We start from the raw sequence: 27,277 nt of genomic DNA, 5'->3' as shown, positions 1-27,277 counted from the left end.
ACATAAAGACACGTTTATACCGACTGGACAGATAATAATTAAAGTTAAAGTGAGCGCATGCTCATGGATAATAATTTGATTGACTGTTGCTTTGACTTTTGGCTTGCCGTTTGTTGACTTCTTCTTTACTGGTAATGTACCTGTATTCTTGAGTTTGGTACGTATTTGGTACGTATTATTTTTAGAACGAAAACTGCTCAACATCTTCGTCGTCGTCGTTTTCAAAGGGACTGTTTGAGGAAGAGGATTTGGCAGTAACAGATCCACGGCTGGATATGGTATCTTTGAGGCTCTTGAGTTCTTTGGAGATCTTTTGCATTTGTTCAATGGCTGTCAAGAAATCTTGAGCAGAGACTTTTGCTGGGGATGTTGTTGGAGTTACTGTAGGAGAAGCAGCAACCTTAGCATAAGTTTTGGATGATTTTGGTAGATTTGGAAATTTTGATGGAGAAATCCTTAAGGGTGAATTCTTTGCGGAGGAAGATTCAGCAACTTTGGTTTGATCAAATTTATCCCACCATTTTACGTAGGTATTTTTGAAGAATGTGGGAAAACTATCTAGGATTTCCTTTGAATGATTTCATCTAAGAATCCATGGATATTTAGTATGGGCAAAGAACAGCATATTTTGATAATTTAAGTCTTCAACTTTGAATTTATTATTGTTGATAAATTCTTCAAAGAGGGTAACTTGTTCAAAGGGAAGAATTTCGGAGGTTGAGCCATAAATTTACCACCACTGGGTAAAGAACCAATAGGGGATTTGTTTATTGAAATTTTGGCAGAATTGAATGAACCAAGAATGAGATCCTTTTGTATTTTGAATGAGTAGAACGTATTCCCAAGCATTTTGATAGTCCCAATATGTGAAGGGAATTTGTTGGTTAGAAGGGGATTTGACATATTTTGAAATCTAAAAGGAACTTCCCCAATCTTGCTCAGGGATTATTTTTTGAATTTTTATTTTTGAATAAGCTATTTGGCCATCTTGATCGAGATTGTGAGATACAATAGCACTTTGTGTTTGGGAGAGAATGGCTTCATAGAATTTTGAAGATAGGTTGGCTTGTTTGGGATTAAACAGATTGTTTGTAGGAAACAATTGCTTTTGGATTTGGGGTATTGAAAAAGACTCGTATTGCTTTTGAGATAGAGAAAATAAAGCTTGACTTATTTTATGGAGATACTCAGACTTTGGGGATATTGGAGAAAATTTAGAAGGGGAAATTTCAATGGGTATCTTATCTTTTCCTTTGGTCTTTTGATGACTTTTGGAAGTGCTCATTGTTGTGGCTTTTGAAGGAATTCTCTGGTTAAAAAATCAGGAAGGCAATTTTGAGAACCAGGGATAAATTCAATGTCAAATTCAAAAATAGAGAGTAAAGCTTGCCATCTAGCGAAAATCTGTTTTGAAGCAAGATTTTTGACATCTTTTTCTAAAACTTCTTTGGCAGATTTACAATCAATTTTTAACAAAAACTTTTGATTTAATATATCACTTTGAAATTTCAAGACAGTTAGAACAATGGCTAATATTTCCTTTTTTATTGTAGAATAATTTTGTTGACAGGGGTTCCAAATTCCAGTAGTATACCTTACTATTTGTTCTTCTTTTTCTGTTTTTTGTAGTAAAATTCCTCCATATCCTGTTTCGGATGCATCTGTTTGTATTATTTTTGGTAGATTAGGATTATGAATATGTAGACAAGGCAGTACCTTAACAGTTTGTTTTATTTTTTGAACTGCAAGAGTATGATCTGTAGTCCAAATCTTTTTAGGACCATTTTTCTTCGGGTTTTTAAGAAAGTCAAAAAGAATTTTGCGTTCTGGTTTTAGATTTTTAATGAAGTTAAGAACATAATTGAGGCATCCTAGAAACCTCTGTAATTGTTTTTTATCTGTTATTTCGTCAGGAAATTTGTCAGCAAATTGGATGACACGATTTACAGGAGTATAGGTTTTATTTTCTAAGGAAAATCCTAAGAACTGGATTTTTGTTTGGAAGAGATTGATTTTTCTTTGAGAGAGTACTAAACCATTTTGTATGATTGTTTTTTTAAATATATATAGATGTTTCCAATGAGAGTCTATGTTTTGAGAAAATATTAATATATCATCTATATAGACTAATATGAATTTTGAATATTTTGCAAATATATCGTTCATCATATTTTGAAATTCGCTAGGAGCGTTTTTTAAACCAAAGGGCATGACATTCCATTCATAATGTCCAAAAGGAACAGTGAATGCCGTTTTGTATCTATCTTCATCTTTTATTTGTATTTGCCAGAATCCTGATTTCAAGTCAAATTTTGAAAAGATATTTGCTTCTATTAAGCGATCAATAAGATCTTGTTTATTTGGTACCGAATATCTTATAGATTGCAATACTTTGTTAAAGGGTTTGTAGTTTATTACGAGTCTAGGAGCTCCTCTTTCTAATTCTGCTGCGTTTTCAACATAAAAGGCAGCGCAGCTCCATGGTGACTTAGATTGTCTAATTAACTTTTTGTCAAGCAGATCTTGTATTTCTTTTTTGCATAATTCTAAAAATCGAGAATTCATTTGAATAGGTCTAGCTTTTGTGGGAATATCTTTTTCTTTGAAATCTGAGACATATGGTAAGTTTACTTGATGGGTTTTTCTGTACCAAAAGGCATTGGGTATCTCAGAGCAACAATTTTTTATTAAAGTTTGTTCAAAATGTTTTATTTTGTTTTGTAATTTATTGTTAGAGACATCTTGTTTTATCTTTTGAAATTCATTTTCTTGATTTATTAAATTAAGTTGTTTTTCTTTAGATTTAATTAGGTTTATTAATACGTCAACTTGTCCGTATGTAGGGGGTGTTATAAAGTCAAAGAGTAATTCTGTATTTTCTATTTTGCAAAGGATTCTGTCTTGTGTCATTATAAATGGTTGTATTTGATTCAAAAAGGGGTTTCCTAGTATGGCTTCTTGTTGTAGATTTGGAACGATTAAAAAAGGGACTGGGATACAAGTTTTGTTTTTGCAAATATAAGAATCTGTGATTTTATATTTGATATTCATTTGTTTTCCATTGGCTGTAATTAGCGAAGTATTGGTGGGTTCGCAGAAGGATATAGGGATTATTCCTTCTTGTATGCAGTTTAGGTCTGCTCCAGAATCTATTAGAGCTATGAATTTCTTTGAAATTTTTTTATTTTTTATGGTTATGGTAGTATACCACTTTTGATATTTATAATGAGTAATAGTGTTGAAAAAATCATTTGTCTGTTTTTCTGTATTCAATTCTTCAGTGTAAGATAATTTTTCAGGTTCTATTTGGATATTTGAAGATATCTGTAACTCATATATTTGTTCTTTTAGGAAGCTAATCTCTTCTTTTAGTTGATTAATTTGGTGTTGTAAACTAGATAATGTGATATTAGAGGTAGATTCTTTTGATCCGATTTTGTTGACTCTAGAATAGATGTCCTTTAATGAGTATGCTTGAAATGAGCTAGGAGGATTGTTTTTTGGGCCCTTTTTTTTCAAATCTTGATTTTTTATATTCTCCATGATTTGAATCAAGTGTTGTGTTCTTTGTGTTTGGTTAGGGATTTCATCCAGTATTTTTAACATTAGTTTTTCGTTTTCGGTTAAAACATTAATTTGGAGCATATTTATTGAGGATGAACTTGATGAGACTGTATCTAGGTGCCATGGGCATCTACAGTCATCTTCTGTGGATGAGGAAGTTTTTTCATTTTCAGAGGAAGAAAGGGGTATGTTTATTTCATTAACTTTTTTCTTAAAATTTTTTAGATGACATTTATTAGCTTTATGACCAGGTTTTCCACATTTGTAGCAGATAATGGGTTTATTGTCGATATTTTTCTCTGTTTTTTCTCTTATGTTTGAACTTCTTTTTGGGAGTTTTTTATAAAAGGTTGGGGTATTTTGTTTTTGGCTTTTCTTAAATAGGGTTGATCTCAAAGGTTTTCTGCCTATTTTTTGTGATGGGGCTCTAAACATTTCTTTTCCAAATTGATAGCAGAAATCTCCTAATTCTCTGCGAGATTTTTGTTTTTCGATTTGTTTTTTGAGTTTGAGTTCTGAGCATAGCTTAAGTCCAACCATATTGACTCTTTGAATTAACATTCCGAATGAGTATAATCGATAGTCTATAGTGTCTGTATCATTATTTTTTAAGCTTTTTCGAACCTTTTCAGCGAACAATTTCGGTAAACCGGATATAAATTTTTCTTTCCAAAATACGTCATCACAACCGGAATTTAGGGAGTATAGTTTAGACAAATAAACATCTTTATACCATCTAAAGTCGGTTAGTGTTGGGCATTTTAGGCTCATTAGTATTTCCCTATCCTTTTGACCCATTTCATCTATTCTTCCATTAAAATGTAGGAATATAGTAGATATTAAAGTTAAAAATCCATCAGGTTGTGGTTTTCCTTTGTCATCTAATTCTGGCTCTCCATTCTCATTGAGTTTTACATGTTTTATTATTTCATCTCTTTCCGATTGACTTAACATATTGTGCCACCATCCATACAACTGTCCTGTAAATCCTCCTGCAACAGCAAGAGTCATATGTTCCACTGATAGGTTGTATCTATGGCAGGCATTTCCAAAAACTATCATTTGGGATATAGTGTTCATTATTTGATAATCTGTTTGACCATCTATATTCCATTCATATATTTCATTTCCATTATAATGTTTGGTTGGATTTATTTTTTCTTCAAATTGGAGATCTACAGGTGTTGGTCTCCTATAATAATTTTTGTTCTTGTTGTAATAAGTTGGTCTGGAGTAAGACGTTCTAGGATTTTTATATCTTTTTAATTTATTTATTTGAATAGGTTTATCATTTGTGTCGCTGGTTAATGGTGATTCAGTTTTTGGAGAATTTTCATGAATTTCTGAAGTATCGTCTTTATTTTCCATTAGAACATTTATTTTCAAATTTCCTTGGATTCTTTTTGTTATTTCTTCGATAAAAGCGGCTGAAGTGTCAATAGGTGTTAATCCTTCTTATAGGTGAAACGGATTTTTTATTTTTTGAGACTTTTCTGGTTCTTTATTTAGTATTTTAGACGTCTGTCCTATAAGTGTTGGCCTTAATTTTTTATTATAATTATTATTATTAATGTTTTCAAAGTGTTGGCCTAATTGATTCAGGTAGGTATTAGTATAGTTGTTTTGTTCTATTATGTGAGATAAATCCTTCTGGGTACATTGCGTTTCTTTTTGAAATTGAGCTTCTGATTTTAGGGGTGTAGCAACAGATCCCATTGTCTTTATAGACCTGAATGGAGGAAATATAGATTCTATTTTTTCATTTTTTAAAGTTTCCCATATTTATATCTTTTGTTTTGTCATGTTTATAGAAAGTTTATTATCATTATCTTGGGTTTTTAGCCATAAAAATAGGGGAATATGAGTTTGTTTATTATGCATTTCTTCAAACCATTTCTCTTTAATAATTTTTTGTTCTGTTTTTGAAAAGTTTTTAAAAAACCATTTGTTCAGAGGATCTTTTATTATTTGTTCTTTTAATAACTCTTTATTTATTATGAAATTATCTTTTATAGTTATCGTGTTTATTTGTCTGGGAGGACTTCCAAAATCTGATTCTGTTGGGTTGTAATCAGGTTCTATGGGTTCTTTTTGTTTGGTATATATTGGGTATGAGATATGAGTAGGAACGGTATTGTATGTTTTATTTGTAACCTGATCAAAAGATTTGCGTGAAGAGCTGGTAGATGGTCTAGAAATCATATAGTTCTTTTGACAAATATTTTCAAAATTTATTTCTATAGATCCATCAGGGTGTTCTGTTATGCTTTCTATTTGGTCTTCTTCTTTAGGGGTTGGTTCTTGTGCTTCTTCAATTTTCCAAGAACTGTTTAGATCTATACTGTCCCATTGTATTTGTTTTGGTGCTATTACAGTGTTTCTAAAATTTGTTAGAAACAAAGTTGTTAATCCTTTTGTCTGACTTTGATAGGCAACATTTGGCATTAGTGACATCATTGATTTGTAATAGATTCTATAAATTATAGAAATATTTTCTGAATTGGGCATATTGAATCCTTTTGTTTGTACTCCTAGTGTTAATGATTTTGTTATAGTAGGATTTGTTAGAGAAACAGAAAATTTTGGGAAACAGTTAAAGAAGACTGGTCCCTCATTCAAAGGGGCTTGAATCATGCCTATTAGTTGATCAGAAAATTTGAGGTGTCTTCTATCTCTAACATGAGCTAGAGTAGATGTATTAAGGCCCGTTCTGGTTAAAGGGACAATGGCAACTTGAATTAGGCCAAAATGAATATAATTATATTTCTTGTTTTGAAGTTTTTCGAGCAGATTAGAGGGTAATAAGGATATATTTTCAACTTTTGTAGATATTGGTAGTGACTGTTCTATAGTGTTTATGATATAATCATTTTTGGTTTTAAACTTATCTTTATAAATTTCTTTTGTTGGAACTTTTGGAATTGTCCAGTTTTTTATTGATTGTTCTATATTTTCATATGATATTTCATCGCTTTGTTTGATGGATATAGATCTTATTGTTTCTGGTTGAGAAGAAGTACTACTGCCTAAGTGTAATTTTTTCTTAAAAGGTTTCAAAATTATTTCCATTATCAATTCTAATCAAAGGGTTTAAATTTTTTTTATTTTTAGTGGCTGGTCAAGGGTTTACTACTCGAAAACAAATTCACGATACACGAGTTTTACTACCTGACTAGGAAGCCTCGAACCTAAAAATTTTTCTTTAAAACCTTTGAAATGAATAGAAATATGGAAAAAAAATTTAAATCGGACAAAATTACACCGAGATAAGACAATAAAGATTTATAGTACGAATAAAGAGAGTATATTACCTTGTTTGAATATTACAAATATTTGTTAATATTTAATTGTTAAAATTTAATTTTTAATTAATTTTTTAAAAGAAAATCACTTCCATATCTTCTTTCCTTATTTAGGAACATTAGTATTTAAAAATATTTGTTAATATAATAATTGTTAAAATTTAATTAATTTTTTAAAGAAAAATCACGTCCATATCTTTAATTTTCTTATTTTTAGCAATATTAATATTTAAAAATATTTTTTAATATTTAATTATTAATTACCTTTTACAAATAGAAAACCAATAATTAGTTTTTAACATTTTAAAATTATAAAAAATTGTTATAATAAAAATTAGATATAAAATTGTTATTTCTTGTAGTTCTTATAGTATTTTTTCGATGATTGAAACATTCTTTTGAAAATTTCTATAAATCAAGTAGTTATTTAATCAAATAATTGTTAAAAATATATATTTTAATTAATTATTTAAAAAGAAATACTAAGAAAATTACCTTATATTATTTTAATCAAACAAAACTAGAAGAGAAGAAGAGGAAGAGGAAAAATAGAGTGAAAAAACCAATTTTTTTGTTAATATAATAATTATTAAAATATGAATGGGGTATAAATCCTAATTTTTGTAATACATATGCATTTCCACTTACCTATTACTAATCATTTATAAATCTAGATTCATAGTGAATCCTCTAAGATACTTATTTCTTGTAGTTCTTATAGTATTTTTTCGATGATTGAAACATTCTTTTGAAAATTTCTATAAATCAAGTAGTTATTTAATCAAATAATTGTTAAAAATATATATTTTAATTAATTATTTAAAAAGAAATACTAAGAAAATTACCTTATATTATTTTAATCAAACAAAACTAGAAGAGAAAAAGAGGAAGAGGAAAAATAGAGCGAAAAAACCAATTTTTTTGTTAATATAATAATTATTAAAATTTAATATTTAATTAAATTTTCAAATGAAAATCACATCCATATCTTCAATTTTCTTATTTTTATCAATATTACTATTTAAAAAATTTTAATTATTTTTTTATAAATAGAAAACATAGAAAAGGTTGTAAATATAATAATTATTAAAAATATAATATACTCTCTTTATAATATTGACGTGATTTTATTTTGAAATTTTAATTAAATATTAAATATTAATAATTATTATATTAACAACAAAAAAAAGTGATTAAAAAGTTAAAAAAAAAAACTTGGTGCTTTAAATGGAAAAAATTTTGATTAAAAAATATTTAAAAACTTTAACGAAATAGTTTTCTTTCCATAAATTTACAAAAATTATTATTTTTTTAATAAATAATATTTAAATTAGATTTTTTTTTATAATTACCCCTTTAAATATTCTTATAATCTTGGTATATTTCTCGTCTATAATTATAAAAATGAAAAATGCTAGCAAAAAAATTGATTTAAGAAATTTTTACGATTTTGTTCATAAAATTTACCCCCCCAATTTGTTGTCCAATACCTATAAAGCATACCAATCCCAAACGCACACCTCAAACAACCTTGTAAAGCCCTTCAAACAACCTTCCACATGGCTGTAACATTGGTACAACTTACTAATGACCTAGTCAGATATTATTTCGAAGCCCCAAACCCTCTTAAAAACCCTTCTAGTCCCCATTACTGCCCAATAACTTTAGCCCTCAGTGAAATCCAACCAAATCGAACCACTTAAACCCACGCCATTAGGATCAATTAGGTTATTTCTTTTGAAAATTTAATGTCGCTGAAATTTTTTTTGGTTCATCAATACTTATGCTTTAAGTACATCCCTTCACGCATTAATGTAATTTGGATAGAACATTGAGCCTTATACCCCGTTTAGATACACATAAAAAATAACCTTGTAGACTTTTGAAAGTCAGAAGTTCTGTTTAAATTCATTTTAAAAAACTACTTCTAAAAATTAAAAAATCCTTATTTTAAAAAAAACGAAAGAAAATTATTTTCTACTTTTTGAAGTTACTTTCTTACAAAACAGCTCTCTTCCAAATTACTTTCTACATTTGATCCAAACAGGCTTTTAGACTTTTCTTTAAATCCTTGAAAGGGTTAAGAGTCTTCACTTGGATTAAGAATTGTGATCTAGCAACTTATGAACTTCCATTCAAACATTTGGAACTCTAATTATAGGATACTTATTTGCATAAAGATCTAAGCTAATTGTTTATCAAAAAATTTCATATGAATTGTGGTTGCGTAAGCGTTAGATTATATTTTCAGTACTTTAGAGATTCACCTTTGATCTCAGATGCATCATTTCAGATTAGGCATCTCCATCCTGCATAAAAAATTCTCACTGCCCTGTGTAGAGTTTACCATAAAATAGCTTCTTGAATTCCCCCAACCTTGAACCATAATCACCAAGTTGGGATTTGGGAACAAGTCCGCAAGGTAAAATTGATAAAACAGAGTAAAAAAAATTCAGAAAAAACTAGGTTAAGCTCAAATCTGAGTAATTGTTCATACTAGGTGGTGTTCTCATATTATATCACCAAATCTCATATTAAACTACAATAACAAATCACCATACCTCCGTCTAGATATCATCCTTGCATCCACAAGTAGACACAAATCCACAACACATTCAAGGTTTATATTATTCAAAATATATAAAAATATTCAACGTCTTCGACATTTGCAATCTCATTATCAAATGCTTCATGAAGAACTTAAAAAAAAGGCCACCATCATCTTCATTAACGTCAACTTATCTTGAGCTGATCTAATCGCTAAATTTGTGATTTAATCACAAAGTTCATAAAAGTCATGATTAAATCAGTGAAGGAAAACTTAACGATTTAAGTGCGACTTTTCAATAAGTTGGAGAATTTAGTGACTATGACTTGAACATGCTTTAACAAGTAACTTATGGGTTTGGGTTAAACTAACAGTCTGATTATAGTAATAGTGAGCAATTGAACAACAGCAGAAGCCACGTTGTACTAGGAAAAGTTGCCGAGCAACCCTTCCAGCATAAATAATTTACAAAGGGAGCATCCGATGTATTTCTATTCCATCCAATCCAACCCAAAATAGGAAGGGAAAAAAAAAAAAAAAGGATACATACAGTCAGATTAACGTTCCAGTCAATTTGCAACAATTTAACAACGCAAGTAAAGCATCTCCTCAGGCAGTGGAATACCTTGTAGAATAAAAAAGCATTTCCTTGGAAATTTGTACTGCTCAATAGGTAACGGAACAAGATGGAGTCTGATTTATAGGGTATACGCCCGCTTGTAATCTGCAATTTTCAAATGAAAATAATTAGAAGATTAAAAAAAAAAAATTTCTTCAACTTAACACATTGATGGAAAAAAAGGGCATTTCTTGTCTTCCCACAATGCTACCTGCATTTTTCTTTCCCTTTCTTTTTCAGAAGGTGAAATTGTATTTAGGGAGAAAAAATAGAGATTATATTCCCGCACCAACTTTTGCTAATGACACCCCAATTAATATGTAAATCCTCACAGAATTAGCACAGATCTCAGGGTGGCGTTAGCAAAAGTTGTTGTGGCAATAGAAGCTTCCAAAAAATATAAAAACTAAAGGTGTCTTGCATGAACATGACTAGAGCAAGAAAGAGACCCTTGCCAAACAACACCTAAATTGCAACTACTCATGAATGCAAATTGTAGGTGATAGAATGCTATATACTCAATATCTACATGTCCAATTTAATATACAAATGCCCCAAACACTTTAAATCAAATCATAATGGAGTTTCAGAAATCGAACACTAATTGCAGTCTCGTCTTATAATGAAAGACCCCTTGTGGATTCCAAAACAAAAAAATATCACATTTGAAACACTAGCTGATGACTGCTTAAGAAGAAACCTTCTTTTCTAGAAGATATCCCAGAAACAAAATTTGCCAATAGTACAAAAGATACCAAAAAGAGCCTCATTATCCCCCTAAAATTCAAAGAAACTAACTCTCCTAGACATGCCTCTAACCCACCTAGGATTGTAGATCAACCCAAATCCACTCTGATCAGGGGACATGTTTATCTTCTAGAAATGGTCTCTTTGAGAGAACGAGTAAAAATTGAAGTTGAGCACAAACCAAATGCCTACAAAGTAGCACATGCCTAGTATGACCAAGCTGTTGAGTGTATATTTTCCTCCACTCTCGGGTGTGTCATACCCAAGGTATTAAATTTCGATTTCGGAGTCTATTTTAGCTAGTCTGGAAATGGAAATATTTTGATCAGTGTGGAAATGAATACAATTTTTGGAAATTACAGAAATATCGAAGAAATATTATTGAACCTAATAGGAAATGATAAAATAGGTATTACAAAACACTCATTAAGTCATCAAAATACAATAAATTACCGTATCGAGTGTGAAGTTGAATATCAACAACATTTTGTTACACATATGCACATGTATTGCGAGGCTGACAGTGGAAATGAGAATAATAATATTGTATTAACTACATAGAACTTAATATATAAGGCATTAAAATGAAGAAACTATTAAGTATTGCATTCATGTGTTATTATATTTCTTCTATTTTTTGAATAACTATGAATAAATTTCTAATGTATCCAATTAGTTGAAACATGGCTGATTGTATGCGTGCTCATATAAATGTCCTAATATGCTTAGAATACATTAAAATAAGATGATATAGATAACTAACTAATCATAATTCATTTAAACTAACGGATGAATGTTATGTGTAATTTTTTATTAGTAAATACTATGTATAATTTACAAGTTCTTTCTAAAAGCAATTATAAGTATTTTCAAATAAGAATATTTCGGTTGAAATTTACAATTCATTGAAATAATTCCAAGGAAATATTTCATTTTCATACCTAAAATTTGATAATTTTCGGTCAAAATTTATTATTCATCAAATATTTCATGAAATGAATAGTGATTTCCACCGAAATATATACAAAAAGAAATTGTCGGTTAAATTTCGTGTCAGAGCTTGTGGAAATGGAAATATTTCGGTATATTTCGTGGAAATATGTCGAAATTTAATAGTATGGTCATACCCCAATTAAGCCCCATTACCCCCTTATATTCATAGTTCTCTCCCTCTCCAACAGATCGGTCTTTTGGAGTAGTTGGTTGGTTAACATGGTATCAAAGCACTAGGGTTGTAAAGGTCACATGTTCAATTATTTCCACCCTTGTGGGTGAGGGGGAGTGTTAAGTGTATATTTTCCTCCACTCTCAAGTGTCATACCCCAGTTAAGCCCTATGACCCTCTGACATTTATAGTTCTCTCCCTCCCCAATAGATCGGTCTTTTGGAGTACTTCGTTGGTTAACATGGTATCAAAGTGCTAGGTTCGTATGGGTCAAGGGTTCGATTCTTTCCATCCTTATGGGTGAGGGGGAGTGTTGAGTGTATATTGTCCTCACTCTCAGGTGTGTCACACCCAATTAAGCCCCGTGACCCTCTTATATTCAGAGTTCTTCCCTTCTCCAATAAATTGGTCTTTTGGAGTAGTTGGTTGGTTAACACAAGCAAATGTGCTTTTCAAGTTCACATAATGAGTTTTCTTGTAACAAGTCCGTGTACAGCTTTTCCCTGGTAAGAAAATATTTGAATCATCAAAGCCGTGAACATAGAGCGTCATAACATGCTTTCCCTTGAAAATGAAATGATTGACAAAGATGAGGTATGAGGTTTCTAGATTCAGGTAACATAGCTTGAAATACAAGTTTCTTTATCCGACTACAATTACAAACAGTAAAAGATCCTGACTTTCAGAAAACACTCCTAATTTCTGAGAGAAACCAACTAAAGATTTTCCTAAACTAATTATTACAAATTTAAGAAACAACTGTGTCTAAAAACTTTCCAACTCTTGCCAACAATGTGATAGCAACTCTATTCTGAAATAAATATGCTGCAAATAAGAAATAAAGTAAAGACCCTAACACTAAACATGTTCTTAATTCTTTTAATCTATTAGGTCTCATTAACCTCTCTTCTTGGGAGGAATGCATAGTCTATCCATGGTATAACAATGTCAGTACACCGTGTTGTACAAGCACATGTATCAGTTAAATAATCATTTAATTAAGTTCATCATAATTTCATTTTAGATATATAAGTCTTTGGGTCAGACAGGAATCAAAACACTTGAATTCACATAGATCATTTCTCTCTCAAGAGCCATTAAACACCAAGGATTTATGGACCAGAAACTTTCAGATTGGCTACATAGGGAAAAAAAATTATAATCAAATCAGTATAGCATTCCAAAGCCCATAGGATTTGATATCCAAAATCATCAATTGGCATTACACTGGGTAACATGGCAGATTTCTAAAATGGCAAATAAATAATAAGATGAAACAGATTTTCAAATTAATGCCCATAAAATAAAAAAAAAAATCAAACCATTCACATAATAGCATGACTGATGCTACAAAATTAACCACTTATGGCGAATAGGACTTACCATGTTTAGCCATGGCCACAAAGGCACAAATAGCATGCCATTCTAGGAAACTAATTACCAATTTTAGGCTTCGTCCCCCAGAATACCATATAGATCCAGAATGCCATTCTGGGAAACTAATTACCAATTTTAGGCTTCTTCCTCTCATCTTTTTCCTGATGAGAGGAAGACGCTACAGTATCATCTCAATCCCAAATGTGAAAAAGAGAGACAGAGAGACAGAGATGGGCCATGTTTCCCTCACATACAAGCTACATTCTTCAATGAAGAAGCACTTTTACCTTAAGCCAACCCCCATTTACTGACCAGTTACTGGCAGATATAACTGGTTTAAATAATTGACATCCTCGAAAATAAGATTGGCATATCAGGAAGGAGTTGAAAGTCCAAAACAATGACATGATCAGCAAACCAAACTTACATGTTGGCCATCTTGTAGTAGCAAGTTATGCCACTCTAATAATGAATCTAAGCTCGGAATGGATAAATGGTGGAGAATGATAAACTAAAAAGCAAAAGAAAAAAATGGAAATGAGAGTGAAAAAACACACACACACAAATAAATTTCACAAGCGCGGATTAAATAAATCACTAAGAGTAAAAAAACTTAAAACGAGTAATTTATTAATCTTCCATGACAAGAGTACTTGGACCATGTATTTCATGTAAAATTTTAAAAAAGGAAGTCCATGACTTATACAACGAAAAACATGGATTAACATAGAGTTGAATAAGGAACAGGAATTGTTCAGCCTAATCAAGATGAATCAAGAGCAGATATTTGAGTATGATCTACTCACCATGCAGATGATCCTCACTGAAAATCAGAACAATTTTTAGACCCTCCATTTTATGTTAACTTGAACTCCACAATTTATGCGGGCTAGAATTTTCAAAAATAATTGATTTTTTGACATCATAATATATTATAGATACACAAGGCAGCATGAGGAAGTCCATACAAAAATGAAATATGAGAAAAAGAAAACATACTGTTCACCAATCCCAATTTTCTTCTGTGCCCTCTTCTTGTTCTTGCGAGGACGTTTTCCTCCAGTACTTGTGTCAACATTTACACTTTGTGCACCAGAGTTGGATCCTGATGGCCAGCAAATAGCTCCTACTTGACCAACACATAATGGTTGGACCAATTGTGGAGTCCCAATTGAACGATTAATTGCTTCACATGTTGGTTCCAGTTTTGGTTTCTTCGACAGATGTGTTTCTGTGGCATGATTAAATTGTCCAGAAGCCTCTGCAGCTGCAACAATCGGCAACGGGTTGCTATTATGAACGACTCTTCCTCTACCATTAGAGGGGGTCCCAACAACCAGGTTTATTCCCATGGACATGTTGCTATTGCCATAATTCTTGACTTTATGCAATGCTGCGTAGAGTTTGGTTTTTGAATTAATAATTTGCGAAAGAAGAGGACCAGAGCTAGAATTACCTGTAAAAATTACAAAATATGATGAGTCTTTAGACGAGAATGCTTATCTTTCAACTAATCACTCAACATTTAAATCAAGTCTTTATGAAACTTAAACAATACCAAGAATGGATTGTATAACGGCACGTGCTGCCAACTGTTCTGCCTCTTTCTTGTTTTTTCCAGCATCACCACAGTAGGTTTTACCATCGAAAATCAAAGTTGAAATGAAGACTGGAAGAAGTCCTTCTGATTGAGTAGTTTTATAAGTGGGCTGTTGCAAGTTCATTTTGACAGCAAACTCATTGAGGATAGATTTGCAAAATATTGTATCCTGGAAAAAACAAACAATACTCAGATGGTGGACCACTTGCCTCAAATAAAACAAATTGAACATGTCTTCTTTAAACAGTAAAAAAATAAAATAAAAAAAGAACTTGATTCATCATTGTTAAGTGTTAATCAAAAAGATGTTTTCTCGATAATTAAGACTAAGGTCTACATAACGAGAAGTTAATGGAGACAAATCTGCAATGTACAGCTTGAAATGAGTGTGCACACAGCTTTATGTTACATAAGGTTCAACTTTTGTTCATCACTTAGCTGAAGGAATAGATCAGAAACAGGGGGTACAAGCTAATGGTTTGTAATATAGAAGATTCTTAATATGTTGGAGAACAAAAAGAACCTTTGGATTATGAGAGATCAATTCCTAATCTGCTGGATAAAATCTAGAACCAAGAAACAGGAAAAAAAAATAGCCATGGAATCAAAATCTGAATAAAATTAAATAACAATAAGAAGAACAAGAACCGAGGTAGAGGATCCTTGAATACAGATTGATAGCTTTCTTGAGGGCTTCTCTATGGTGGAAAAGGTTTGATTCGTAACTTTGTCACTTGAAAGGAACATAAATATTTTCACGTTCAAATTATCGCCTGGTTAACTTCTGTAATTCTGCTTTTACAATCCCACGTCACACTCAGACTATTCTCACTTTTGTTGGTTCACTCTTTGGTTGAATGAAGCGAGATGAGGTATGGTGAGGATTCAGGTGCAGAAGCTATGTAGGTTTCACGAACAAGCTTCATTTTTCTAAAATTCTAGGAAATAGACACAGGAGCCAAAGGAAAATTCCAAAGCAAACAGTAGAAATCAGCTAAAATCTCATAAATTTGAGAATTGTTTTTTAAACGAAAAAACATCTATGAATTGACCAATTAATCCATTTTTTATTTATTTTTTGTCTTCTTCATGTGTGAAAGTGAACATGTTTTCTTGATGTTTGAATGGAAAGAGCACTCCGTGTACAATGTAATTTTGGAAATAATGGGGCCGATTACTCTTGGAAATAATTTTTTGAGGAATCTAGAGAAGTTATTTTTAGCATTTTTGTTTGGATGGGAAGTTCTTTGTTTTGCATGAGTTTTTGTAAGGAGTTTCTTTCTCTCTTTTTTATTTGCTTTACTTCTTGTATTTGCCTCCCCTTTTTTTCTCTATTTTTTAATAAAATTATTCTTTACCCACTCATTAAAAAAACAAAATAAGAGGAAATGTTTCTCTGGCCAAAATGGCCCTTGCTCACCAAAATGAGTTTTAGGCCAAAAATTGAATAAAAGTAAACGAATCCAAACTTGCTCTTAATTTTGAAATGAAGTTAAACAAGATTTGCTAAGAGTTTCAAATGAAGAAAATATTTGCCCAAGTTTCCTCAGTTTTCAAAAAAAAAAATTCAAAATGTTCCTCAGTTTCCATACTTTACTTATTGCTTTCTTTCTCATAGTATTAAATCATTCATATGATGGTGACAAATTACGCAAAATTTGAGGAGCATGCACCATTTAGAATAACATATACAATTTAATAAGAGATGAAAATTCCCCAAAAATATTGTTTAATGAGACAAATTAGTGATGATAAACGACCCATCATAATAGAAATCTTGCCACAAAGAGGGGTAAAACCATGATATTAGCATGTCACTAGGCCAAACAAATTAATGCAACTCAATGTTAATCATAGTCACCAAAGTCTCCAACTTGTTGGAAAAATCGCGATTAAATTGTGACTTCTTCCTTCACTGATTTAATTACAACGTTTTTAATAATACGTGTCTTTTACTAACTTCACGAATAGTGCGTAAAATAATGAAGGAGAAGTTACAATTAATAATGAGGGAGAAGTCACAAACTTTACGAATAGTGCGTAAAATAATGAGGATGCAAATGAGAATGACATTGATTTGATGTTTTCCTTATTCGGACTCATGATTGTGATCTTTTTTATATTTTGAAAAGTATAAACCTTGAATATGTTGTGGATCAATGGTTACTTGTTGTGGATGCATAAATGATATCAACATGGGAATTCTAGATTTATCATTCTAGATTAATATGGAACTTGATGATATAATATGAGAACACCCTGGTGCGTGTGACCATGGGATTAGTCTCACCCGAAGGGGGAGGGTATACCCACGATAAGCAAAAAAATAATAATAATAATATGAGAACTCCCGCTACTAGAAATGATTACATAGCCCTAACCTGGCTTGATTTTTTCCCGACTTTTTTTTTCTGATCTTTCCTAATTTTACCGAATTGTCCCCTTGCCGACCTTTTCCCAAATCCTGACTTGGTGACTATGGTGTTGACTCTGTTGAGTCATAACAGAGTTATGTTTAAATTGATATAGCTCAGCATGGCTGAAATTGATTTCAAAGATAACGAGGGCAAGTGAACCGAGGCATAAAAACCCATACTGAAAATAGAAAAACGTGATTGAATCACACCTCATGAATTAGCGGGCAACCTTCATCCTTTATCTGTTTTAATATAGACTCCAATGCAAGTTTAGCAGCATTTTGTTCAGCTTCTTTTCGATGTAGGAATGTGTCAACTGTCTTGTAGGTCATTCCACCAACCACCACAGTAGATCTAAACTTTGGTGCGTGTGGAGATCCTTCATTAATAGTTAGATATGTGGGGAGAGGTAAGGCTGATCTTTGTGCATATTCTTGTAAACGATTCTTATGCATAAAGTGTTCTGGCAAACCTAAACGAAGATAAAGAAAGAAAAGATCATTACATTATCAACATAGAAACACGGATGCTTAAATTTGACACAGCAGTGACCTCATAAGTGAATAAATTATAAGAAATATTTTTATCATTAATTCTATAATAAAAAATAAGAAACCTATGCTGTGATGCAAACCGGCACAAACGCGCAAATTTATACATACATAAACTCGATTGTGAACTGATTGACAACTGTAATTTCAAAGTTACAACATGCATTTATGAACTTCTAAAAATATAGATGCAACCAAACTTCACATATGATAAACATTATGATAAAAGACGAATCAGAAAATTAGATAAAAAAAGGCATACAACATATGCTGAATCAATAGTTAAATAACATCTAAAATCTACGTTTCCCAGGTTTGTATTCCATTTCCTTCAAAAAGGAGGACATGGGTTTTAGAAGCTCTCTCAATGACCGCAAAACGGAGGATATCTCGAACCTTCTAAGTTCTTTAGAGGTCGTGGTGGGAATCCTTGTAGGCAAGGATGTGAATGTTTGAAGGCTAGAAAAGAGGGTTGTTTTTACTGTTCGCTCCTTCTACCTCAACCTTTCTAAGCCAATTGGAATTTTTTCCTTTCAAAGGGTTATGGTGATGTAGGATAGTGAGGGAAGAAGATGAAAATAAGGGGGTTAGGGGATCTGATTTGGAATTTAGAATTAGGTTAAGAATTTGAGCGGCAATAAGAAAAAGGTTTACAAAATCCTAATTGGCTATTGAGATGGAAAATGCAAAATTTTGTAAATTACGATATTTTGGTTGGGGTTGGATAAGAGTTAAAGGAAAAGGGTTTATAGGGCAGGAGTTAAAGGTTAAGAGAATGGGGAAATGATTAAGAGTCGAAGAAAGGATTTTCAAGAAATCAAGAATTAAGAATTCAAGATTCTTGAAAAATCTAGAAAACATAGTTTATTGATTGATTTCTTGAAAGGATTAAAAAGTTCTTGATGGTTTCTTGATCTCTCACAAATAAATAAAAAATTGTAGAAAAGCTGGGCTGAGGAAGAAGATATTGAAAATAGTAAAGGAAAAAAAAAAACGATATATTTACCTTGGAATCACCCCAATGATTTCCATGCCATCAATCACATTGAATGCACCAACATCCAAACAATAACTATAATTTTGTCATACTCCACTCATTCTCTATATGAAGTTAATTACAATAGCCAAATATATAAGCTAGACTCAAAACCCTAATTCTAAAATAATATAAAAAACTAACACTTTCGACCTTGAAATGCAAATCTCGTGTAGAATTGATACCCTACTAGTATTTTGACTATAACTTTATAAAACTCATCGGAATCGCAAAATCTTTGGCTCGTTGGACAGGTAACTGAATAACCTTTCAAACAACATCAAAATTAAGTTAATATGATAAATTTTGACCCCCCAAAATAAGGTCTAAATAAAAGTGACTTGAATCAAATTCCTAAACTAACCTAACAATAAACTTACATAATAAATAAGACTGGAAAAATGAAAACCCATAACTGAAGCCCAATAATTAAAATAAAACAAAATCCTAAAACTAAAACATGACACAAATAGGTTAGACCCATGAACTCTGATGTCCCCATCATATGGGTTGTCGTGTCCCTTCCAATATCACTTTTTTCATTTGGGTGGGAGTACAAGGTAAGTTGCTAACCTTGGACAATATCATGAGAAGAGGAATTATTTCCGCAAATTTTTGTAGCATGTGCAACTCTGACGAAGAATCTGTGAGCCACCTCCTTCATTATGCGACTGCTTCTTTGATTTGATCACATTTCTTCAGTTTGTTTGGAATCTTGAGTGCCTTCCTAGGTTTCTTGGGATGGTGTGGAGTTAGTGGGGAGTAGGTTTTCAAGCCTTCAAGGGAAAATTATGGTCTATCCTCCCCTTTGCCATATGCTAGGGTTTATGATGAGAAAGAAATGCTAGAATTTTCAAGGATAAGGAACAAGAACTTTACAAGATTACTATAGACATTCTTGGTTTTTTGTTTCATTGGAGTTTGGTCTTCATAAAAGCAAAAGGGATCTTTTTTTAAGATCTCGTGGGGAGGTGCCGAGGTGGGATTGGGTTTGTAATCGTTTAGGTGTTGCTTGATTGTTTTTAGTTTTTTTTTGTGCGTTTTGTTCTCTCCTTGGGGCTTAGGTCAACTAAACCGCCCCGTTCAATAAAGTTTTTTTAATCATAAAAAAACGGCTTGGAAGTATGTTGTGTGATGAATAAGTTGCATGGATTAATGAGCATAAACAGAGTGCTAACCCATTCTCAACTCAAATTTCATGTCAGAACTACAAGTTTGAACTTGTTTGTTATTCAAAAAACTTAACCTATGTAGTAGTTGATACTTGCATTTTGTTCTCTCCTTAGGGTTTTAAGTCAGCTCGACCGCCCCATTCAATAAAGTTTTTTTAATCATAAAAAAACGGCTTGGAAGTACGTTTTGTGATGAATAAGTTGCATGGATTAATGAGCATAAATGGAGTGCCAACCCATTTTCAACTCAAATTTCATGTCAGAACTACAAGTTTGAACTTGTTTGTTATTCAAAGAACTTAACCTATGTAGCAGTTGATACTTGCATTTTGTTCTCTCCTTAGGGTTTTAAGTCAGCTCGACCACCCCGTTCAATAAAGTTTTTTTAATCATAAAAAAAAAACGGCTTGGAAGTACGTTTTGTGATGAATAAGTTGCATGGATTAATGAGCATAAATGGAGTGCTAACCCATTCTCAGCCCAAATTTCATGTCAGAACTACAAGTTTGAACTTGTTTGTTATTCAAAGAACTTAACCTATGTAGCAGTTGATACTTGCGTTTTGTTCTCTCCTTGGGGTTTTAAGTCGGTTCGACCGTCCCATTCAATAAAGTTTTTTTAATCATAAAAAAATGGCTTGGAAGTATCTTTTATGATGAATAAATTGCATGGATTAATGAGCATAAACAGAGTGCTAACCCATTCCCAACTCAAATCTCATGTCAAAACTACAAATTTGAGCTTGTTTGTTTTTCAAAGAACTTAACATATGTAGCAGTTGATACTTGATATATGCATATACAAATAAGCTCTATATGATTTGACCTTAAAAGGTTACCGATCAAAAAACAAAATTGACCTTAAAAGGCCTACAACATATACTTTTTTCATAAGCCATTTGACACAACTCAAACATCAATTTGGTTATTGCTAGTTATCCTTGGTTCTACCTACCCCATCAACCTTTTACACTCACTGATGCAGGACAATGAGGGGAAAAGATGAAATTTGGGGGGTTAGGGATCTAATTTGGGATTTGGAATTGGACTAGGGTTTTGGGCGACAATAGGAACAAGGTTTCCAAAGTCCCAATTGGCTATTGAGATGTAAAATGCAAAATTTTGTAAATTACGATATTTTGGTTGGGGTTGGATAAGAGTTAAACGAAAATGATTTATAGGGTAGGGATTAGAGGTTAAGAGAATAGGAAAAGCATTACGGGTAGAGGAAAAGGATTTTCAAGAAATCAAGAATCAAAGTTAAAGAATTCAAGAATTCAAGAATTTAAGAATTCAAGAAATCAAGAAAACATAGTTTATGTTTCTTGAAAGGATTAAAGGGTTCTAAATGGTTTCTTGATCTCTCAGAAAAAAATTGTAGAAAAGATAAATTGAGGAAGAAGATAGAAGATAATAAAAAAAAAAAAATTTTAAAAACAATATATTTACCTTGGAATCACTCCCAATGATTTCCATGGCATTAACCACGTTGAATGCACCAACATCCAAAAAATAAAAAAACATAATTTTTTTATTCCATTCATCAATTATTTGAAATCAAATTACAATAACCATATATATATATGCTAGATTCAAAATCCTAATTCTAAAACTATATAAAAATTAACATTTTTGACCTTGAGATGCAAATCCCGTGTAGAATTGATATACCCTATCAGTATTTTGACCATAATTTTCTCAAAACTCATCAGAATCGTAAAATCTTGGACTCGTTGGATAGGTAATTGAATACCTTTCAAACGACACCAAAATCAACTTAATACGATAAGTTTTGACCCTTCAAAATTATGTCTAAATAAAAGTGACGTGAATAATACCTAGACTTGAACTAGGTTACCTAATTAGTTATTAAAGGATCGAACCGCGAACACTGTTCAAACCAAACCAATTCACGGTACGGTTCGGTCTTGGTTCGTAAGATGCAGCGAACCTAACACCCACTTCATTTACTTTAAAAAGTGTTGAACTCACTCCAATTGTTGTCAGCGTAGTGTTACCACATCAATTTACTTTTTTTTTTTACGTTAATATGGTACATCCCCTCCACATATTGATTACATTCAAGATATCCTCTAAATTTTCAAATTGGTAGCATACCCCTTCGACCTTAGTCTTTATTAATGGACTAATAGAAAATGACCAAGTACCCTCATCTTCAACTAGTAAATAAAAAAAATCTGTTTTTTTTGTTCCCCAAATTTACCAACTACATCATTTTACCGGTTTTTTTCTTCCTCAAATATACCAACTTCATCTTTTTATCTCACTCTTCACTACAACCTTCAATACCCTCATCTTTGTCTACCCCCACGAACCGGGTTCATTCTTGACTGGCGAACCGAGAACTCAAATTCGAACCGTGCGAACCCACGAATCAGGTAACATAGGACTTGAATCAAATTCCTAAAGTAACCTAATAATAAATTTCTAGAATAAATAAGACTAAAAAAATGAAATAGGCTCATAACTTAAGTCAAATAATTAAAATAAAATAAAATCCTAAAACTAAAACATGACCCAGATAGGTTAGGCCCATGAACTCTAATGTCCCCATCACTCACATTTTCACAACTTAGTTGCATTTCCACTAACTCATATTTGTGGCTTGGTTGCATTTATATTCAACCATGCAATGGTTGTATCACAATATTGGGTATCCATCACAGCCTCATAGACTCCAACTAGACACCACAAAACAGTACTTAATCCATATTTTTTGTTCAATTTTAAATCCAATAAGGTTTGTCATCAGCATTGCTCCATAGTCACAATCATCACAAATATAATTATAACATTTGTTTCTCAATGCTTACGAACATTATTTTTCCTATTTTTGTCATTTTTCAAAGTTTCATAGAGAGATTTGGAAAATGATCAAATCTCTAAGAATCAAATTAAGGTTTTGGAGTGGCATCCCTAATAGAAGGTTTCAATTACTAAGATTTGAACTATGAATTCTTTGATTCAATCCGCATAAGTTTGACAATATTTTACATTACTCAAACAGTTCATATTTAAGGGTTTAACAAGTTAACAAACAACAATGTGGCTAATTTTGAAGGGAAAATTTCCACGTTGGAAAGTCTAGTACTTTCGATTTTGGAGTTTCTGTTTCTTGGTGTAAACTTTATAAGGAATTCAAGGGGATCTTCTTTGAAGATTTTGTCGTGCGATGGGATAGGGTGTGTTCTTTGTCGTGAGAGTTACTGTTGGTCATGCATCGTTGTTTTGGTTGTGTTTTGTTTTTTTTATTCCCTTTTCTCTTTGTATTGGGTGGGTCATCTCGTCCCCCCTTGATTTCTTCTCAATAAATTTATCTTTAACGATAAAAAGATAAAAAAATAAAAAAATAAAAAAATTTAAGAAGAGTTGAACCCAACTTTTCATTCACTAGGTCTTGCCCATTTGCCAAAGTTGACCTGTCATCAATAAATGCAATAATGAGTTCTATTGCGTGCCCATCATATCAACATCATTGAAGCCCAATCCCAAAGATTTTGGGTTAACTAAATGTGTCCTGTTCCTACATTCAATTCTATTTAGAAGCATGTCCTTTATTATTGAAAGGTTGACAACCTAAAAAAACTCAGCTCAAATACAAATATCATTGACAGAGTGCACTTCATAAACCCTTCCTCAAATTGATGGGAAACCTAGAAATGGCCTCGAAGCACCCAAAAAAGTCCACTTAAAAAACAAACTTGATGTGAAGAGGCATCCAAAAAAATTATAAAAATAAAATAAAATAAGAGTATCTTCCATAAATTGGATATGAGAGATAGTTATGCATGTCTCCTAAACCTCAAAACCTCTTAGAGCCCTCACAACAACAGCTCTGGAGGTCATCCTACTTAAAGTTCAGACAATAATGATATAAAAGAAAAGGGGGCAGAAGGTCTCCTTGCCTTAGCCCACTAATTGAAAAAATCTAAAGGACATCCATTCACTTAAATGGAGAAGGATGATGAAGAAATACATTTTCTAATCCAAAAATTCCATGTTTTCCCAAATCTCATCCTCCTCATAAGATACCAAAGAAAATATGAATTTTCATGATCATAGGTCTTCTCAATATCAATTTCACATACAATTCCTGGTCTTCCAGCGTTTCTCCTTGAATCAAAGCACTCATTAGTAATTGGAACCCCATCGGAGAATTGACATCCTTTGACGAAGGCCCTTGCTCTTGCCCAATGACATTCGGAAGTAGTATTTTTAACCTAGAGGCAAGGAGTTTCTAGAGATTTTATACACTGAACATACAAGGCTAATGGACCTAAAATCCATTAGCTCCTCAACTCCATCTTTCTATGGAATCAAAGATATGATAGTAATTGAAGCGAAGTCAAGAAAGCTCCAATAATAAAAATCCTTAATGGCCAACAAGAAATCTTCTTAACAACCTCCCAGCAAAACTTATAGATAGAAACCCATCCGGTCCAGGAATTTTATCTCCACACATGACAAAGATTTCTTCGTAGAATTATCACCAAAAGGCCTTGCACGCCAATACATCATCTCTATCGGAATGGACTCAAAAGCCAAATTATCCAGTCAAGGGAGATTAACATGAGTCTCCAAATAGTGTTTTCTTTATAGAAATCAACAATTGCATCTCTAATAGAATCCTCATCTTCCAACACTGCCCCATTAGATCATATTATGGAGATAAAAGTAACTAGTTTATGTGAATTTGCCATTCGATAAAAAAAATAGTGTTGTTACCTCCTTAAGCCATCTGACACTAGACTTTGTCTTTAACTAATCTCCTCCATTAAAGCAATTTTTTGAATTTCGGTCATTGAATTAATTCAAGAAGCCCCTATCTTCCTAAGACAAACTCACTATTTTTTCTTCCTCTATATCCTTTTGATTAAGGATTGCTTTTTGACTTCAACTCTCCCAAAAGTCTCCTCATTCCAAGTTTTAATATTTACCGTGAGGGCTGCCCAAACCTGCCTCCACCAGGGTGGGGGGTTTACTTCTATTTTGTAATAAGAAAAAGAAGAAGTATAACAAATAAAAATCCTAACAAAGAAACGGAAAATCCAACTCTAGTTTTGCCCTCTAAGCAAAATGTAAGCAAGATCGAACCATAGAAATCGCACATAACTCTGTTTGTTGCTGTAAAAACACATGCAAAAAAGTGAGTTAAATACAAAGATCAAGACCTCAAACAAACACAATTCTCAGTTAATTATTAGTTTTATGCCCTATTAAAAATACTAATAGATTCCCATATAAGTTCTCATTTAGGTAAGTGCATTTCACTAACATCCTTACTTGTATGTTTATAACGATTCATAAAAAAATAAAAACCCTAACCAACAAAAAGAAAATCCAGCTCTACTTTTCCCTTCTAAACAAGATCAAACCCTAGAAATCACAGATAACACTGTTTGTAACTGTAAAATACCTAGAAAACATCAAAAGATAAATGAAGACTAGGATCAAAAGCTCAAAAGTGAGTTAAAAACAAAGATCAAGAGCTCAAACAAACAAATTTCTCAGCCAAATTAGTAGAAATAGGAACCATTAAACACTTACGAGATGGATTCGGAGGAGCTGGAGGCTGCATTCTCGTAGCTTCAGATCGATCGATCGATCAAGAGAGAGTGAAATAACGAGTTTTAGGGTTTAGGTGGTTTGTTTTCTTTCCCTTTATCGTTAATAACATTTGTAACAGCAAAGCTTTAGTAACCGAAGTTGCCACGTTTCAACCCAACTCTGAGGCCACTTTCACGAGTTCACATGGTTTTGTTGGGTCTCTATTTTAGACTCGGACAAGTCACGTCAATTCGGACGAGTTGAGAATGGAATCCTGAAGCTACTGTAAGAGTTTCCATAGTGAACAATGAGTCGAGTCATCTGAGTTAGTAAAAACTGAAATTAACGTCTGTAATTCATTAGCAATGAAATTCGATATAAATCCCAAAATGACCTGTTTTTTAACTGAAAAATATCCCAAAACCGGATATTTGCCAAAAGTACCCAAATTTTTGTGACCAAAATGCCTTTAATTAAAATCTATTTCTTACCTACACTGTTTTGTTTTGGGAATTAATAGTTTTTTTTATCGGTTTTTGGGAATTAATAATAACTTCTTGGGAGTGAAATAGACGTACCCACCGATGTGGTATGTTCGTAGATTTTTTCTCGGGATACAGAATAACATATGTTTAGGGCATGTACAGTTGTGTATCCCGAGGGAAAAAATATCTGTCATTGTTGACATGAGAACATCATTGAGCTTTGACACAGTTGAGTTTGAAAATCATTACACATTATAAATCTATGGTTCTTGCTTGCACATGACACTTCAGGAGAGTGAGAAAATCATTATTCTTATAAATATCCCCTTAAAACAAAGTAAAATCGCTTAAATGCCATCGTCTAGATCATTTGTCATCTTGAATTTGTTAATTTAGATAACCTATTCAACCAACCACATCTTCCATGTATTGTAGAGATCCTAAAAAAATTTTAAGTTATTATTTGTACCCTAATTTTCACTTATTGCACTATAATTTTTTAAATTATTTATCACACTCCAATTAAAAATTAAAATACACTCTTCAAACATTACAAAGTTTTGGCTCAAATTATAATCTCAACATTACAAAATATTTTAACACACATTTCAAACAATTTTAGTACTTGTTTACAATTATGATTAGACTTATATAAAATTCTAAACCCATAAAAATCTAATAAAAAAATGAGAGAGGATTTGGGATGGGAATACCCTATATATCTCATTAGCAAAATCCTCGAACAATCAGAGGCCAAGTACACGTGAATGGAGAAGGTCAAGTTAGCATTAATTTACTCGACTTAGAAGTTACGACCATACTTCCAATCACATTAGGATCCGGGTGGTCAAAGACTATCCTCTTAGAGACCTATTCCAGAAATCGAATAAGTCCAGAAGGATGGCGAAATGGGTTGTAATGTTCGGGAAGCATAACTTGTTATTTGAAAATCAAACGAAACTGAAGAGGCAAGTGGTAGCAGATTTCTTGGCAGACTTTTCGAGTGAAGATCCAAATTGGGAGGATGAAGAGGATGTGATAATGGAAGATACGGGGGAGTCTAGTTAATGGGACACTTGTTATGTGCCAAGAAATGTATATTTTCTCATTATTTTATAGAGCACTTA

General features: G+C 32.2%; 1 protein-coding gene across 2 annotated transcripts; it reads right to left on the bottom strand.

The window, feature by feature from the left end:
• Positions 1-9,770: 9,770 nt before the first annotated feature.
• Positions 9,771-25,829, bottom strand: LOC147394212 (double-stranded RNA-binding protein 4-like). Of its 2 annotated transcripts, XM_086453441.1 has the most exons (6): positions 25,666-25,829; positions 17,549-17,811; positions 14,881-15,091; positions 14,322-14,778; positions 10,040-10,138; positions 9,771-9,905 (listed from the first exon to the last, which is right to left on the bottom strand). In XM_086453441.1, exons 1-5 carry the CDS (start codon positions 25,694-25,696, stop codon positions 10,081-10,083), a joined length of 1,020 nt encoding a protein of 339 aa, XP_086309567.1. In that variant the 5' UTR covers positions 25,697-25,829; the 3' UTR covers positions 9,771-9,905; positions 10,040-10,080. The 2 variants fall into 2 exon arrangements, with proteins under 2 accessions (XP_086309567.1, XP_086309566.1); XM_086453440.1 differs by having other exon boundaries at positions 9,771-10,138.
• Positions 25,830-27,277: the final 1,448 nt, after the last annotated feature.

The sequence above is a fragment of the Akebia trifoliata genome, chromosome 9 (assembly GCF_017979445.1).
Source record: "Akebia trifoliata isolate Shusen 1 chromosome 9, ASM1797944v1, whole genome shotgun sequence".
NCBI classification, from domain to species: domain Eukaryota; kingdom Viridiplantae; phylum Streptophyta; class Magnoliopsida; order Ranunculales; family Lardizabalaceae; genus Akebia; species Akebia trifoliata.
This window is presented reverse-complemented; position numbering and strand designations above follow the sequence as displayed.